Source organism: Leucopleurus acutus, assembly GCF_964270905.1.
Source record: "Leucopleurus acutus genome assembly, chromosome: 5".
Taxonomy (NCBI): Eukaryota; Metazoa; Chordata; class Mammalia; order Artiodactyla; family Delphinidae; genus Leucopleurus; species Leucopleurus acutus.
Genome location: NC_139147.1, coordinates 18,714,529 through 18,734,237, shown reverse-complemented (window position 1 = coordinate 18,734,237; position 19,709 = coordinate 18,714,529). Strand labels below are relative to the sequence as shown.

General features: G+C 38.1%; 1 protein-coding gene across 4 annotated transcripts in view; it reads right to left on the bottom strand.

The window, feature by feature from the left end:
* The window catches only part of APP (amyloid beta precursor protein), a 274,171-nt gene that overhangs the window by 106,144 nt on the left and 148,318 nt on the right, over positions 1 to 19,709 (bottom strand). For all 4 annotated transcript variants that reach the window (XM_082840186.1, XM_082840187.1, XM_082840188.1 and 1 more), the window contains exon 6: positions 16,510 to 16,703. In XM_082840186.1, coding sequence (XP_082696312.1) covers positions 16,510 to 16,703 — 194 coding nt within the window. The remainder of the gene's footprint in view (positions 1 to 16,509; positions 16,704 to 19,709) is intronic.

Below are 19,709 nucleotides of genomic sequence, written 5' to 3'. Positions count from 1 at the left end.
AGGCAGCACTGAGCCCAGAAGGCGAGTGTCAAGCTCTCTGCAGAAGTGTTCTGTGTAATAGATGTCTAAGATGACTCTGGCTCTCTTTGGATGGTTTTAGGATGGAAACAACTGGCTCCAAGAGCATCAAGCTCAACATCACCCATCGTTCTGGTCATCTCATTTGATAGTTACTTTCAAAGTCCATGCTTGCCAAGGCATGATGTGTTTCTAGTTAGTTTTCTTTATGGAATTTTCCTGTATGATAAAAATCTGCCAAACGGTTGACACAGTATCCCATCCAGCTGGTAATTTGATTTATTCCCCAAATTAAACGACTAGCATTCTAACTTACAAAGGATTAAGTTAGTTTTGCTGTGTGTGTAGGGGGGTCTGATCACCTCTGAGTTACTGACAAAGCAGCTTCCGGGCTGCAGAGCTAGCAGCCATGCGTGCCCACATGAGGAGTCCCTGCAAACCACAGCTCTCAGCTGTCTCCACTCCTGGATGGTATCTTCTCTCTCTTTCTCTCTCTCTCAGTTGTAAGAAACATGAACAGGTTGGCTTTACCCTCCTTTTCTATACCTCCCTCACCAATCTGTACATGTTCACGTGATATGCTTTCCTGTTTCTAACACATAATGATACTCATCCTTGTACCGATTCCAAAAAGACTGCCAGGCAACCGTGTCTACACTGTGGTTGAAGTCAGACTGAAGTTGCAAGTGGCTTCTGCTACAAAGAGAGGCACAGAAACACGACCCTAAGTCACAGGAGCGTGGGCAACAAACCTCACTGTGTCTCAAAAATTCATGCTGCTGCTCACGTTTTATACCTCTTACAGCACCAAATACGTATCTTCTGATACTTGCCTGCCACAGGTCCATTTATACATCACAGTTGTGCAGGGGCAGAAAACGTCTTTATGCTACATCCAATGTACTAAATAAAACTGGTAGAATTTCGGGTGGGTGCAAGTTAAGTAATGGGATCTCAAAGGAGTTAATCCATGACAGATATTTTCCCTTGTATGTGACCTAATACGATATCTTACTTTTCACGAAAGCAAAACTTCCTGGTCTAGAACTCAGGTGATATTACAATATATTGTCATTTTCCAATACGACGGGTGAAACATTCATTTTTATTTTATTCATTTTTGTTTTTCTTCTGCCTCATTCTAAATGGCTATGAAACCCTCTGTTACAGCTAATTGGTAGAGCCCCAGTGAAGAAGAAAAAGGATTCAGGACTCAAAATTCATTTATATATCAACTAAGCAAATAAAATAAACTACCTGAGGAGCTTACAATTCTTGTTGGAGTTTCCAGTTATAAGACCCTTGACTCATCAATCCCTAAAGGCAAATAATCTCCATTTGGAGTGTTTTGTTGGTTCTTCCTGACATTACCATGGCTGCTGGCACTCCTGACTTTAAATGGGCCCAAATACTTTCATGACTCTGGTGTGTGTGGACATAGTGGGGAGTAAGAATCAATCCCATGGTACTCATATACAAGAGGATATTCGAGATAACGTGGTCAGGAGTTGGTATAACAGCATATCAAATGTCATAATATATGGAGCAACAGACATATGTGAGCCTAGAGGAACAGGAATGTACCTGTCACTTTGGAACCTCTGATCTGCTGACGCGGAGGAGTGTGCTCCAGATGTGGACAAGTGATAAAGGGTATCTCATTGTGATCCCTCCAGTTATCAGCATTGCTAATCAGCTGTCCTAGAGGAGTAAAGCTGATTTCAAAGGGATCTTTTTTTTTTTTTTTGGCTCAGCTGCCATGGCTCACGGGCCCAGCCACTCCGCGGCATGTGGGATCCTCCTGGACTGGGGCACGAACCCGTGTCCCCTGCATCGGCAGGCGGACTCTCAACCACTGCACCACCAGGGAAGCCCTCAGAGGGAATTCTTGAGTGGGATGGATCACTTTTCATCTCTCACTCGTAACTGTATTTCTACTCTACTGTAGAGCACACCAGTGTTTGATCTCTCTGACCTTTTCTCTAACCCTTCTCTTTACAAAAAACATCGTCCATGTAATTGAAAAGAGAACCTTTCATTTGTCTGGGAGAGGTTGAGGGGTAGTCATGGGGTCAACACTGGGGAAGTATTATGTTAATGCCTTTACACACGGTATTAGTAAGTATAAAGGAGATGGCCAACGATTCTCCCAAGACAGTGAGAAGAAAGAGCACATACTTGGGCTGAAGAAGTGTTAAGTGGTCAATGTCAAGTTCATAGCTGTGATATTATGCTATAAATGGGGAAAACTGGGTGAAGACTATTCAAGATATCTTTCTATTAATTCCTTCACTGCATGTAAACCTACAATTATCTGCAAAAAATGTAAAAGAAAAAAATCTCACATTAAGAAACATATAAGAGGAAGGTTGGTAGTTCAGTTTGCCTTGGAATTCTATCTTGTCTCTTTCCCTGAATCATTTATCGTTTCAGAGTAATTTCCCTGAAGGGCTACAAATTTCAGTTTGAGAAACATTCCTTTAAATTCCTTTCTAGCACTGAGAAATTACCAGGAAATCTATCCAATCAAGATCCTAACAAAGTAAAACAATTTTAAACAATTAAGCCTGAAATATATAATTTGAAAGCTCCATGACTAGATTCAGAGAAAAAGAAATCTCGAGACATTTTATTATTTTTTCAAGACATTTTAAATGCTTATGTTTAGATTATTATTTTTCTGAATAGAGAAACTTTTTCCTTCCTAATCTTTCGGAAATACTGAAAAAATTCAGTGAAAAACGTGTTTCATATTCATTACTATAATCAGCCAGTGGAAAATTATTTACAAAATCATCCACTAAATGTAGAGCATGTAAAATTAGACCTTATATAATTTTAACTTCAAACAGAATTCATCTGAAAATTAAAACTGCAGCTTCCTTTTCTCATCTTCATTCTCTTCTCAAAATCTAAAATAATAAATGAAAAGATGAACATTTAAAAATTATTTGCTAACTTTATTTTTTGAATTCCAAACCACCTTTGTTTCTATTCAAAGTAAATGTTACATATAATAATGAAGGAGAAAATTTGCCCAGAATTGAAGTAGGGATACTTTTCAAAGCGAATGTTTCAAGTTAGATAGAAACACAGGCAAGACTTAAACATCTAAGGAACTATGATGTTTGTTTATTGATATTTAATTCTTAGACTTTTAAGATCACAAATAGGTTTCCTAATATTCACCTAGCTGAATTCTTCTGGCAAGGAAGGCTTATCTCTTCTTTTATAACAGCTCTATTCACCTTTCAAGACAAAGACCATTTAATAAACTGAAATGCTAATGTACACACAACAGTATGAAAGTGTTCATGTGCTTAAAAAAAAGAGCATTAAGCATTTTATATCTTTTAAGGTAGGTCCTGACTGAGATCTGTGCTGGTTGCAACACTAAATTCCATTATCTAAACATCAATACTATACAAATACAAGATTTAATATTTTTAAAAATATCAATATTGATACAATATTTAATATTTTATTAAAATATTAAATATTATTAAAGTATATAATATTTCCTACATTATATAAAATGATTATGCAATTCACTGTTCCAAATGTAATGCTTAACCACAAAAAATTAACTGAATAGATGTCAAATTGGAGCAAAATTTTTTATGGACCACCAAATTTAGAAAGCTAATTTTACACTTAAAAAAAAAATTTCAACATAAAGACAGCTGTGAAAGTGGCAACTAGGATAAGGAGAAAATCCCCATTTTCAAGAGTACAGTTATTATAATGCCTTCTTAAAAAGCAGAGCTAACAGAGTAGCAAGTAATTAGCTTTAAATAAAGCACTAACTAAAGAATAATCCCATACTGTAAAGCTTTTTATTATTATTTCATTTAAATAACTGAATTTCAATTATTCTAAGACTATAGGAATGTATGTGAAATAAAACCTTACATTATATGGAATGCATAAAGTTTTAATTTACAAATTTTGAGAAAGTAACCACTTGAATAATCAAACCAATCAAACTAGAGAGTTACTTATAGAAACCTAGGAATTATATATTCTGATATTGTTTAAAAAAACAAAAAAAGGAGCATAATTCCTCCTATGATACAAGACTATGTACACAATTAAGGTTCATTTAAAATAAAAATGACTTAGCTGGCAGTTTTAAACTAGAGTAGAAATGGCAAATGTATGAAGACAAATAAAATTTGGTCTTGTGACAAGTCACTTGTTTAATATTAACAATAAAATAAAATGAAACAATGACAGAGTACAGAAACCTACTAAATATGCTTATCTTTAATATTTCAAATAAATGTTGATTTACCTGCCTAATCATTCAATCTGTTAATAATGAAAATGGCTGATCTCAATGCTGTTTTATAACTTCACTTTTCAGCCTGATTAAATCATTCTAACATGCTAGAAAACCAGTTATTTTTTAAGAATGTATTTTTTGCAAAAATAGATGCATGTACTTTTAATGGGTAAGAGTATTTATAATGTGCTTGCAAATAATAGCAAACAGTAATAAAAGAACATGTCCAATAGAAAATTCCCCTAATTGAACAACTGTGATCAGATATTTATTACCTACTAATCCTATTTTACTAAATAGAGGCATGTACAATTAGGCAAGCAAATTTGAACTAAAGTCTTATGACAAATCTCACTTAAGCCCCAAATATGGGTTGAAATATATAAACAAATGATGGGAACAGCTGTGCATGGTAATGAAATCACTGACTCAGAATGAAATGACGGGTGCTAATTTGTCACGGAAGTCTCTAGAAGATATCTGCAGTTGGCTTGCCTTTTTACTGAATTGTGTTGATTCTCTAAGGCTATCCAGTACATGTGTCATTTGAGTTACACCTGGCCCGATTCTCACTTCTCTCAATGATGAAAGATTACTTATAAAAAGGCCACCTGAAAAAGTACTTGTAAAGTGTTTAGACTAACCATACTCTTGTGTTGGTGATGCTGGTCACCAGCATTCAGAAAAGGGCACTGCTATTTTTCCAATACCTTTGTTTCCTGTTTGTTATGGGAATAAACTTATTTGTCATCAAGCTGTGTGGTTAGTCTGAAGCACAACACAATATTATAAGAAGCTCTAAACTCTGATAAGACAAGATATCACGTCCTTTGCTGGAAATAAGAGGAAGAGGTTTTTCTTCTTGATTGAGAGGTGAGGTATGCTGGGAAATCTGACTGTGTCTGGAAAACCACAAAAATAAAACTCTCTGATTTATACTGTTTGTTGACTTCCATGGTGTAGATACTCCCACCATTGGTATTTCAAGCTACCAATGGTAGTGGCTCACAAAATTCCTCAGTACTTGAATAATCAGCTTTTACAGGCTAGCAGGAGTCAGCTACACCATATCTATGAGAGGAAATAGGGGCACAGGTGAAACTAGGAACAATTATATAGTTTGGGAAATTGTAAGGGTTTTCTAATTTGCTCAGTCATGAGAGTTGAATTTTTACAACATTACTCAGTAAGTAGACCTATCAGGATTCTTTCATACTTGGTGACGTTTGATACTACAGTAAGAGCAATGACACCATAGATAATGATGGTTTCACCACCATAGATAAGAATAATTTTCCTTTTCAGTTTCTTACTCTGTCTCAATCTAAATCTGCACAGTATGGGGTCATGTAATGATACTAGAGACCATTCCTCAAAGTGTAGCCAGCCAGTGGACCAGTAGGACCGGCATCACCTGGGACTCAGGACCTACCCCAGACCTACTGTCTTAGAATCTGTGTTTAGGAAGCACTTCAGGTCCCTTGTATGGGCATTAATGTTTGAGAAACACCATGATCAATCCCATCTTTTACAGGCAGTTAAAATGTTAAAAGTATCTATATATATATATAAGATTCAATCACTTTCTAAAAAAGACCAGCGGGAAAGGATTAGTAAAAAGTTGCATAGGTTTTAGCTTATTAAAAGAAGGTACACATATTTGGGAAATGAGGGGTATAACATATTTTAATAGAGCTGAGAGATTCAAATGTATACATATACCAAAATCTTAATTTTAAGAGATTATCTATAAATATTTCTTTTACTCTGAAGTGCTGTCTCATGCAAAATCAAAGCAGCTTTGATACTTCTGCCTTAAATTTAACACCAACACAATATTTTTCTTACTCATATTTAAGTCTATGAAAACTCAGACTTCTCAGAAACCCAAATTTAAGTGATATTGTTCTTGTAACTTGTCAGAACGTTAGAAATATCAAATTTTTATTTTTATTGGGGAAAAATAATTAAGAAAGTTGACATAAGATCGAGGATAGATCACTGAGCTTGGAATTTGCTTCCTTTGCTCCACTTCTCTGTAAGAAAGAATTACATGGCATTTCTGTTACTGCAAGAAAACGATGTTTCTAGATATGAGAGTCAAGGATTGGAAAGACGGTCCTTTTCTGGGGTTCACCAAGCATGTCCGCCTCACCATGTTAAACTCATCCCTGTCATGGTACCCAGCAGAAAAGAATGGGTGGCTTCCAGCTGAAAACAGCAGTAACCCTGTTTGCTCTATGGATGGTAACCACCATTTGCTATTTTATGACAGGGGACCAGGTGAGAGTGAATTTCTTGTGGAAGAATAAAAAACGAAACCCGGAAGGCAGTTTTCCTCTACCTCTCATTTGCCTACATGGCAAATATGCATACGTAATATTTGAAAAATAATAATTGTATGTTGATTTGTCTGTAAATATAAACTATGAGATTGTACATGACACATCAAATATCTGTTTTTATCTTACTAAATGAGTACTTATCAACTTTTTTAGCATATGTTTTACTTTACTTTTTCTTCTCAAATAAAAAAAATGTTCACTGCTACCTACAATGTGCAAAGCATGGAATGAGGTGTTACGACTGACAGTAACATGAGACACAGTATTGTAGGGGTATTTCTCTGCTTGTGTATTTAAAGCCAGATATCACTGTCGACCTCAATGTCATAGCCCAGTGGTTTGCAACCAGAGAGATCCTGCCCCCATCCCCTCCCAAGGGACATGCATCAATGACTAAAGACGTTTTTGGTCATCAACACCTGGGGGGTGTTGGGTAGAGCCAGGGATCCTGCAAAACATCCTACAATGGACATCTAGTGGGTAGAGCCAGGGATCCTGCAAAACATCCTACAATGGACAGGACTGTCTCCACAACAAAGAATTGTCTGGCTTAAAACATCAATAATGCTGAGGTCAAGGAACCCTGCCATAGTCCAAGTAAACACCAGGACTCATGCTGCGTTTTAGTAATTTCGCCCAATCACTTGACCAAAGCTACTGTGCAGCAGTCACCAGCAAGTCAGAAATCCTGGGTAACAAATGCTATGAAACTCCAGAAGAGATAGAATCATAAGAATTAGCCAACAAGGTTGTTCGTTTCTTCTATCACGAAACATCAGGAACTTAAAGTCACATGCAAGCAGCATGAAATTCCTGTCCATATTCTGTTCTCTGAAATTATACCCAACAAGAACATAAGTAAATTTAAGGGACAGAGACAACCCCACCCTCACAGTTAACACTGGAACTGTCTTACCACTATTAACTCAATATAGTGCACTTTTAACAAAGTGAACTATTCTAAACTCCTTTTACTGTTTCAAGAGTCTTCTAGTTTTGAAAATTTGCACTGCTGTCTTGAAGGCCAAGGGGTTTTCCTGAACATCGTTTTAAAAAACGTGATTTTATTCAAGTGTAGTTGATTCACAATGCTGTGTTAGTCTCAGGTGTACAGCAAAGTGACTCAGTTATACGTACATACATATATCTACTTTTTTCAGATTCTTTTCCCTTATAGTTATTGTAAAATATTGAGTAGAGTTCCCTGTGCTATACAGTATGTCTTTATTGGTTATCCATTTTATGTATGTCGTGTGTATATGTTAATCTCAAACTCCTAATTTATCCCCACCCCCCCTTTTGCCTTTGGTAGCAGTAAGTTTGTTTTCTATGTCTGTGAGTCTGTTTCTGTTTTGTATATAAGTTCATTTCTATCTTTTTTTTTAGATTCCACATATAGGTGATATCGTATGATATTTGTCTTTGTCTGGTTTACTTCACTTACTATGACAATCTCTAGGTCCATCCATGCTGCTGCAAATGGCATTATTTCATTCTTTTTTGTGGCTGACTAATATTCCATTGTATAGATATGCTACTGAACATTATTTTTGTATGAGATTCATTCAGTCTTGCTTCCTCCTGACTTCTTACTCTTCCACTAACAGAACCCAAAAGGTCAGATGTTGGAAGAGGTGCTAAGTTTTTAGGGGGGCAAAATGATCCAAGGCTGAGAGAAAAAGGTGTTTAGGTTGAAATCCACCTTGCTTAAAAACTCCAGAAAGCATTTTTCTACAAGGCAACTAAATATTTCCATTAAAACACACACTGTTACATGCCCAAGGAATCAGAGTCCCTACTCAATCGGACATATGGATTAGCTAAAAATTAGCTGAAAATGACATGCATGTTTAGATGAACTGTTCTCCCATTTGCTGGATTTCTTTTACTAGGTTTGACGTTTTTCTTTTTTTTTTTTGTGGTACGCGGGCCTCTCACTGTTGTGGCCTCTCCCGTTGCGGAGCACAGGCTCTGGACGCGCAGGCTCAGAGGCCATGGCTCACGGGCCCAGCCGCTCTGCGGCATGTGGGATCTTCCCGGACCGGGGCACGAACCTGTGTCCCCTGCATCGGCAGGCAGACTCTCAACCACTGCGCCACCAGGGAAGCCCTGATGTTTTTCTTAATTGCAAACTCTGTGCTGTGGAAATACGTACAATTGTCAACATTTGCATGTTTTTTTGAACAGCAACTGATTTTGGGAAAAGCATAAAAAAGACTAGAATTTTTAAAAACCTGGTTTCTGGACTTTAATTGAATTGGGCTAGAAATTTTATTTTTATTTTTAAGAAATTTAGACATAATTGTATTAAAATACCTTTAGCTGATTATTTCCTTTTCTAACATTGAATTGAAGAAGCTTGACACAAATAAAAGTGTAGAAGGTAAAACTAACTAAGCACTACTAGCCATGTAAAATTTCACACAAAATTAAGTTCAAAAATATAATTTTCTAGGTGGCAATGCAGATCTTTGTGACTATACTAAACCATTGACTTCTCTACTCCATGGTATGCAACCTATATTTCAATAAATTTGTTACTAAAAATAGAAATTTGTTACACACCACACACAGTTTTTTCTATGGCTCTGTTTCTCACTCCTACATTTTAAGCAAACGATTTGAGTGGGCTTTCTAAATTGGGACCATTAAATGACATGGAAAGAAGCTTGTTAATGCCACGCTTCACTCTGCCTCTAACAAAGCATATATCAAACACCTCAAAATCAATGGCTGTGGTGCCACGGGGCACAAAATAATAAGGCTGCCACCTGTCACATCTGTACCCAGTGTTGATACTAGTTCTCTCAAAGTCATTAGAAAGGATGCTACATTCTGGTCCAGGAACAGGAGTGGATCTTACTCGCCTGTGGTCATAACACGGAGAGGTAAAGACTTCCTCCACAGGGAGCAGCCATTATCCCTTTGCCCTGTTCACAAACCCAAAATGGAGCTTAATTTTCATTTTGGGCCAGTGCGCTCCTATGAGGCGCCCAACAAAAGTATGTGAGTACACTTCCATGTCTGCAGCAAGTCAAGCTCACAGTTTTCTTCAAACTTTGTGAAAAGCTAAATATGAATGATAAGCAAGGATCGTATTTGTGAATTATGGGATACCTTGCAAGAGGCACATTCATTACAGATGGGTCACACCGGAGACGTGAGAATTACGCTAAGCTCTGTTTGCTCTACCCTTGAGATCAATGCAAGCTGTTCTGATTTATTTATGGTACTTCTTGGATTCGTTCTATTTGGTGCTCCATTAACTGGCAAATCCCTATTCTCCTTTAAAAATCATTCAAACGACAACTTCTTGGCAATGCTTAGTGGAAACTTCTGTCCCTGGGTGAGCACTTTCCTTTCCCTGTGTGCCAAAGTTCTTCCCCAACCAGGTCAGAGAGACTGATTTCTCCCCAAGACTGAGTGTACAGCTGTGTCTGGAAGCAACCTGAGTGAACCATTCTCTTCATATCCCTGTGCCCTCAGGAACCGGTGCAATGCCCAGTACCTAGGAGTGCCTGGTCCACGTGGGTGGAATGTACAGCAGCAGATCACATGATGCTTCTTAGAGATTAATGGTAACCAGAGGGAGAAGAACAATAGTTTAATTCTGTGAGGTCAGTCACCCTGCCCAAGGCAAGCAACATTTAGATCAAACTTTTCAACTTCATCATCATATGGTATGCTTAAATTGCGACCTCTATCGGTGTCTCTGTCCATTTAATAGATGAACTTCCAAGAGGTTTAAAATACCCTCAAGGAATGAAACTCCATCTTGAAATGCAGTGGCATTTAATACTATCTTGGTTCAATTTTCAGCCAGATATAAAATTTAACTGCAGATACTTAAACATACAATATATTCACAAAAGATATTTCAATCAAGAAACCAAGTTTAAGCTGTTTTTTTCCTTAACATATGTCCATAAATATCAGCTCTATGATACCAATAGAAATGGATACATCACATTTATGCTTTTTATAATTACAAAAGACAGTCTGTTGGCTTACCTTTGGCATTCCTAATTAGTAGTAAATATTAGTTCTCTGGAGGATCAAAATGATGTGTATAACCAGGGCAACTATAGTAGCTTAGGTTAATTGAGCACTTACTGTCCACCAGGAACAGTGCCAAGTGTTTCCTGTGGATTACTTCATATATTGCTCACAAAATGGTTAAAATTAGGTAGGTATTATTAAATCCCGTTTTCAAGAGGGAAGCAATGAGGCATAAAGGTTATTTCACTGATACAAATATACTAAGTTAGTAGGTTGTAAAGCCAGGATTCGACCCTGAGCAGCCTGCCCTTGCAAAACAAACTGAACACTTAGAATGTGCCAGGCATTATATGGTAAATACTTAACAGGAATCATCTAAAGTAATTCACATAAAAAACATGCAACATCATATCAGCATCTATAAAACACATGAAAAGACAGACTTACCAAGGTTATGTAACTGGCCCAAAGCCAAAAAACTATTAAAAATTCTCTTTTTAAACACTTAACTAGTCTGTCTCTAACCATATGAAAACTACCTTAATGAAATTTACTTGGTATGGTAAAATCTGAAATATAAAAACTTCTTAGTATGTTTCTAATGATCAGTATCAGAGGTTTCCTATAAAGGCTTGAAAAGTAAATATTTTCAGCTTTGCAGGCCACATGGTGTCTTTTGCAACTATTCAACTTCACCTCTGTAGCATGAAAGCAGCCATAGATAATATGTAAACAAATGGGATTGGTTGTGTCCAATAAAACCTTTTGATTAGAAAATAGGTGACAGCCCATTTTCAGCCCATGGCCACAGTTTGCCGATACATGGGCCACGGCCATAGCTGGAAATAATAATAATATCAGTATTATTTAAATAAGAATTCTAAAATGTAGGAAATGCTCAGAGTGAAATAATAGTAAGATAAATATATGCTATAGCAAACGAATACACATTTACAAAGGAACACAGGTGAAACTGGACTAATATGTATTTAAATATAAAAGGAAAAACAAAAAATTGGCATTAGGGTGGTAGAAATACTCTGGTCCATCTGGGTTCAAATCGTGGCTTCACCAATTACCAGCTTTGTGACCATGGACAATTTTTTAAAAATTTCTCTCAGCTTTAGTTACCTTGGTTTTATTTATTTATTTATTTTGGTACGCGGGCCTCTCACTGTTGTGGCCCCTCCCGTTGCGGAGCACGCACAGGCTCAGTGGCCATGGCTCACGGGCCTAGCCACTCCGCAGCATGTGGGATCTTCCCCGGACCAGGGCACGAACCCATGTCCCCTGCATCGGCAGGTGGACTCCCAACCATTGCACCACCAGGGAAGCCCATTGCCTTGGCTTTAAATGGGCAAGTAAAATTTCTACCAGTCAGCACAAATTAATCAAGGATTAACAGACAGAATCACTGCCCTAAAGGGCAAGGGGAGTGGTGAAAACACAAGAAATTCCAGGCTGATCTGCCACAATACAGTAACAGCCAATTCCTCACAACACCTTCCACAGCAGCAAAGCGCTGAGCCATCAGCAGAGATGTAATGAATATGTATTTGCTGAATCAATGAACATACGGAAAAAAACAGTGTTACTCTGGATGCACAAAACTGGCCAGCTTAACTCACAGACTATGTCATTTATTACAACACTCATGTTTAATCGGAGTTTAAAATTCACAATTGAGTCACAGATTACCTTGATGTCTTAGGTTTAGGAAGTGCAATCCCTTCTCAAAACACAGAAAATTAGGAGCAAGTGTCTAAATATACTCTTATTGTACTCAAATTGGTATTGGCTTATTCCACTAGGTCAAAACAACAGATCCAATCTTTCTCCTCTGGAATCAGTAACATAGTCAGAACTGACATCTTCTACTTTGGTATCAATGATTCTAACACAATATGGCATGCTGAAATGGCCTGTATTTTTCTTCCCTCTGCCTATTTCTTTCAAATTTTAATAGATTACAAAACTATTGAGTTTTTTTATGAAGTACATGGAAGACTCGTATCAGTGGCAGTATGTCGGTAATGAAGAATGTTCATTATTAAGTAGGGTTGTAAATCACATTTTCTCTCGGGCACTGAAACATTAACACTGGACACTAGAGGGTAAGCCTCTTTTCAATCTCTCTGCTTTGCAAGTCATTTCCAACTTTTATTCTCAGCACAGGAGCAGGCTACTCGTAATTAGAGTTTTACAAAGTTAGCAATCACCTATTGGCATTGACATTGTTCTTCATCAGGCAAGAGCTGTAACTCACCTCCTACACCCATGGTGTGGAGGGAAAAGGCTCTACATGACTGGTCGCTTTAATGCTACCATCAAAAACTTCTTCTGGACTTCCCTGGTGGCACAGTGGTTGAGAGTCCGCCTGCCGATGCAGGGGACGTGGATTTGTGCCCCGGTCCGGGAAGATCCCACATGCCGCGGAGCGGCCAGGCCCGTGAGCCATGGCTGCTGAGCCTGCGCGTCCGGAGCCTGTGCTCCGCAACGGGAGAGGCCACAACAGTGAGAGGCCCACGTAACGCAAAAAAACCCCCCAAAAAACAAAAAAAACCTTCTTCTACTCCTTTATCAGAATTAGCTGGGAACACAGAAAACTCTCTGACATGGATGCAATATACCACAACATGCTTCTCCTCTTAGGTCTCCTTTCCCAGAAAGACTTGCTTCAATCATAGCTTTTGTCCATTTCAGGAGTCTTAGATGGATGCATGGATTCCCATTAAAGGCTCTTCTATCTCTAGCAATAACAGTTGGTACCTCTAAATGATCAGGTATTTGCTTTCGTAGGTCACTTTTAATGCTCTTCTTGACATCAGCATTATTAACTTATCTTTTAAGGTTAGTTTCTTTTAGTTTTTTAATCTTTAGCCTGGAGATTTTTTTCTAAATTCTCTTTTAATTGCCTTTGTCTTTCTATAAAAATACCAAAACATATATGTCCCTCTATGTTCTATCTTAATACCTAATAATGCTACATGTAGAGAAAAACTGAAGCAAAAAGAACTGGACTTATTCAGAATGTAACAAGACCATATTATCTCAAAAGAGTTCTGTCTTGGTTTGGAATACAGGCATAAGTTTATGTGGCATTCTCTCACATACTGAATAAATTATGTCACTCCCTGTTCACCCATCCCCTCAACAGTGGTAACATAAAAACAAAATCTCTTCATTGTTTCTACTAAAAAAATCCTTACCACATAGCAGGTCCTGAACTGATCACCCTCAGTTAATACCCATACTTGCCAGCCTGTCATTAAAGGTCTCCATATTGTAGGCCCAACCTAATTTCCTGTAACCCTCTTATGGAAGTTTTACCTGCTCTAGTTTAAACTGGACTAACCTTGTCTCCCAAGCATGCCACGTACCTTCCCAAGGCACCATATTGGTTTTGTTATTCCTACTGACTCTAAAGTAGGCTACAAGAAAATCCATCAGTAGCTCTACCACCAGCCCTTCCAGTTCCCCTTCAAATGCCATCTTTTTCATAGACCCTTCCCTGATCAATCTCCTATTCTATGAAGTAGGCTCTGGGCTCGTAGTGTTTTCACAGCACACTTTGTATTTCTTTGACTTATGTTTCCTACCAGACTTTAACATCCATAAGGGTCAGCTATTCTGTGTATTCTCATCACATGATTGATCCACTGAGCCCAGCAAAATGGCTCATTCCAAAGAGGTACTCCAAAAATGAATGTTGAATAATTGGACAACGATTATTATGCAAACAGCTATCTTGATGGAGAGCACAAGAACTTGGGTCCCACAGCAGAATACTAGTGCTGTAATTTGTAGTCACACAACTTTTCAGTTTCAAGAAGAAGCAGCCCTGTAAAATATGTCCTTCCCTGCTAGGAAAATAGAAGCTAACAAGTTCATGTAGCCAGATCTGCCACAAATGGTCCTAAGAGGTACACGAAAAACACCCTGAAAAACAGTGCCTCCAACAAAATGTACATTTACTTAAATGTGTATCTACTCTACATGTTAAATTGAATAAGAAGTTGTCATTACGTAGGGAATGATAAAGTTAAACAATCTATCTGGTACTATATGTATATTTTAAAAGAATATGTGATACCTTCAGTGGATTTTAAGCTAACCCTGAGTGTTCAACTCAGAATAATCTCAGTTTTAAAAGCTGCAAGTTAGGGCTTCCCTGGTGGCACAGTGGCTGGGAATCCGCCTGCCAAGGCAGGGGACATGGGTTCAAGCCCTGGTCCGGGAAGATCCCACATGCCACAAAGCAGCTAAGCCCGTGCGCCACAACTGCTGAGCCTGCGCTCTAGAGCGCGTGAGCCACAACTGCTGGGCCCACGTGCCACAACTAGTGAAGGACGCACAATGCAACGAAGAGTGGCCCCCACTCACTGCAACTAAAGAAAGCCTGCGCACAGCAGCGAAGACCCAACGCAGCCAAAAATAAACAAATTTATTTAAAAAAAAAAAAAAGCTACAAGTTAAAGAAATGCAGAACTTTGAAACTACTATGTTAAGTGAAAGAAGCCACACACAAATGGCTACGTATGACCTCACTTATATGAAATGCCTAGAAAAGGCAAATCTGTAGAGACATAAAGTAGATTAATGGTTGCTGGGGGCTGGCAGTGAGAACAAGAATTAACTGTGAATGGGTGTGAGGGCTCGTACTGGGATGATGAAAATGTTCTAAGATTGGATTATGGGGATGGTTTCACAATTTGGTAAATTTATTAATGCCATTGAATTATACACCTATACACTTAAAGTGAATGAATTTTATATGTAAATTATACCTCAATAAAGTTATAAAAAAATAAAGTTATAAAAAAAGTTATTAAAAAAAAGTTATAAAAAAAAGATACTACAATGATCACCAGGAGTCTACTTGAGGCAAAAAAGTAGCCCATTTTAAACTCCAATTTAACAACGGGGCAGAAATCATTTTACTTTAATAAAAGTGAGAAAAAGACCTACAATGTTGTAGCGTTTGTGGATAGACTTTAAAAGTATTTGCAATACATTAAAACAATAACTCTGTCCACATTCATTCAATCTAATCCTAGGACCATCTTTTACTATTTGCAAAACAAATGCATACGCTTTAAGAAAGGCAACTCAACAGTTCACTAGCTTTGGTTGTTTAATGTAAACTGAATCCTTGCTTTTATTTCATGGAGACAAAAAGGAAGTCTTTTAGTTCATTCTGTTTACAACATTTCCAATAGGAGCATTAATGAAACAGAAAAAGAAAGTCTAAGATAGTAACACTACATCTACCTCTCACTGTCACTTCCCCCAGTAAAATACTGTAAAGGCAACACAAGGCATCCAAGTTAAATTTCACAGCAAAAAATAATGTGATACTCACCAAATAGCCTTCTTTTGCTTTAACAAAATCTAATTGCAACTACTCACTCAACCAAGATTTATTGAAAAGTTTCTATAAGGCAGGCACTCTGCATCATATTAAGTAAAGTCCAGTCTTTGACATCAAGGACCTCACAGTCTAGATGTGAAAGTGGGTGTAATAAACACCCACTGTCAGGAGAATACCAAGGAGGTTGCCTAACTCGGCCTTTGTCAGATGACGTGGTCCACAGTTAGGTGGAGTTTTACAGAACAGTGTACCAAGTAGCATACATAAGGCACAGAACAGACTGTAAAATCAGCATTTCATGTTATTTGAAATGAACTGTTAGACTGCTTGTTCAACCAAAAAGAGTTCAACAAGCATAAGACAACTTGTTCTTATGAATTTTTATTTTTGGTTGGGGGACGAAAAGGTGGTAGGGTGGATAGAAATTTCAAACTCTGGTGTGATGCTTTCCTTTTCCCCAAGAAAGAAAATTCAAGTGAACAGTGGATTACCTCGGACCACCTCTTCCACAGACTCTGTGGTGGTGGTCGTGGTGGTGGCGACGCTGGTGGTCCTCTCTGTGGCCTCTTCATAGGGCTCCTCCGCTTCTTCCTCTACCTCATCACCATCCTCTTCATCCTCGGCTTCCTCTTCCTCAACATCAGCCACTTCTTCCTCCTCTGCTACTTCCACGACTTTGTCTTCACTGGATCAGGAAGGAGAAATAACAACGATAGTCATTTAAACAAATTTCAGGAGAGGAAAACGAAAAATCAATGACGAGGAATTCTGGACATCTGAGAGGAAATTTGACATTGAATAAAAACACACACAAGGTTTGAAGCCAGCAGGTCAGAAATGAATTCCGGTTCAGTATATCTGCAACTTTTTACCCCTGAGCACAGCTCTTCTTAGTTTCTGCAGTTGCAAAAAAGAGAATACCCGGATTCCAACTGTATGACATTTTGGAAAAGGCAAAGTTATGGAGACCATAAAAAGACCAGTGGTTGCTAGGAGTTTGGGGTAGGAAGGACGGGATGAATAGGCAGAGCACAGGGGATTTTTAGGGCAGTGAAACTGCTCTGTAAGATACTGCATCAGTGGATATCCACTGATACAGTGTATGTACAACATCATGCATTTGTCGAAACCCTAAGAACTCTACAATACAAAAAGTGAGCTCTAATGTAAACTTTACTTTAATAATAATGTATCAATATTGGTTCAAGCATACAGTGCTAATGCAAAATGTTAATAATGCAGTGGGGAGAGCTCTCTGTACTTCCTGTTCAAATTGTTTCTAACCCTAAGACTGCCCTAAAATATAAATCTATTAAAAAGGCTGGGGTAGGGGGAGACCAAAACAAAGTTTACTGTGTTACCAGGATTACTTCTCCTCCTGTATGTGAAAATACCCCACAGCACCTGCAGAGTAGATATGCAATAAGGGGAGGTGGAAATTCGTTCAAAATTACTATTGAAAGTTTAAACTGGAAATGAAAGGGGAAGAAGAAATTGGCTTAAATAAGCCTGTAAGCTCAATGGTCAGGGATGCCTACTGAAACTACACCTATGCTCCCTTTTGCTAGTTGTGTAAGCTTTCTAGAATATCAGATATCTCTTTGGCTCCCAAATTTCAGTGAGCATCAAAAGGATGCACCTGAAAGGCTTATTAAAACACAGATCACCAGGCACCACCCCCAGATTTCTGAATCAGTGGTGGGACAGAGCCTGAGAATTTGCCTTTCTAACAATTTCCCAGGTGATGCTGACACTGATGGTTGGGGGACAATATTCTGAGAACCACTGAAATATGCAACACTGAGAATAATGGTAACAGACAGGCAGTAAGTCACAGTATCATTGGGAAGGGGATCAGAAATAATATTTATGGCATTAAACATGTATATACTTAATCAGTGGTAAGTAATAAATCAGCAAATTTGGATGGCCAAAGAAGAGTATGTCTAGAACAAAACCAGAAGGTCCAAGTAAGATATTCTTGTGGCAGTCATATACCTGCCAGTACAGACATGGTCAAGAGCATCTGGAAGATGATAAATGAAGATAGGAATCTAAGTGTTAAACAGTGACAGTATCTCATGTGCCATCTGGCTGGAGAGGAGAAATAGATATTTCATCCTTGATCAGATCACAAAATCAATACAGGAAAAAGATCTAGATGTGTGGAGGACTTCAACTCCCCAGAGCATCTGCCACGGTTCTCTTTAACAAGAAGCACTAGAGGAATAGGATTGAGAACTGCCATGTTGACGTTTGAAATTTACCCCAGAGTTGATTCTTGCCCACAAGGAGAAGCTCATTGTTTGGGAGACATGATAGGAATCTGGAGAGTTTGTGTCAGCCACAACCTGGAGCCTTGGGATGCTAGTGTGAGTTCGGCATTGTACAGAAAATCAGATTTCAAACATGTTAGGGAAAGAAAATGGTAGGATTCCATGGTATACAGGGACAGAAAGGAAGATGGCAAAAGGCTTTCAAAGACTGAAAGTCTGACAGGAGAGCCACAAGTACTGAGGGTGAAAAAGAGAAAGATATGTAAAAAGATGAATATAGCACTAGAAAGAATTTCCTCTGCGATGACCTAGAGAGGTGGGATAGGGAGGGTGGGAGAGAGGCTCACGAGGGAGGGGATATAGGGATATATGTATGCATATGGCTGATTCACTTTGTTGTACAACAGAAACTAACACAGTATTGTGAAGCAATTATACTCCAATAAAGATTTATTAAAAAAAGGAAAGAATTCCCTGATTAACTCAGAATTTAAAGGACTTTTATAAGTTCTAAAAAATTGTGTATAACCCCCCATCTCCCAAGTGGAACGCCTTTTAAATTCTGACTAAATATGACTTAAGATAATAAATGGACACATCAAAAGCAGTTGAAATATGTGGTTAAATAAGAGAATAAGGAGAAACCTATCTGGCAGAGTAAAATCAATAATAACTTATTTATAGATAAATTATTATTAATTGAACAAATGAAGTGTTAATACAGAGAAAACCCTAACCAGTTATTTTAACACTTCCAAGAGACCGTGAAAAATAGGTGAGAAGAGGAAGAGAGACATTCGCACTGATAATCAGATGGTATAAGCCTTCATCTGCTTAGAGATAAGTGGGGTACGCTCATTGATTTCTTGATTGCCTGAATTCCTGCACAGAAGTCTACCACTTAAGACAACATTTCAAAAGAATCCTAAACTCAACAGTTGCTTAGATGCCAATTTTACCCAGGATACTGCCTCTTTATTTTTCTACAGAATCTTGATGTTGTACTGCTAGTGAATAAAATAAAGATGACCTAATGCATGCCATCAGCCAATTTCTTGTGTTTGAGCTCTCTTCTGTGTTCAATCAAATCGTAGGCACCAATATTCTTTAGTTATCCAAATTAAGTAGACAATTCAGGTAAAGCTAGGGAGAGAAATCAAATCCAATGAGTCTTCTCCTTAAATCATGACATGTGCATGCTGTCCTGAAGCACGGATGGAGTGACAGGGTCCAGGTATGTGACCCAGGGTTAAGACAGCACTGTGCTTCCAGGTGGGATGGTGAAAACATGACCCTGGGCCCCAGACATCTCTGTTATGACTTGAATGTTACATTTAAAACTCCAAACAGAAAACATGCGTATAAAAACAGCTGTGTTTAAAGTGATCTGCATTCTAGTATGCGTGGAGCCATGA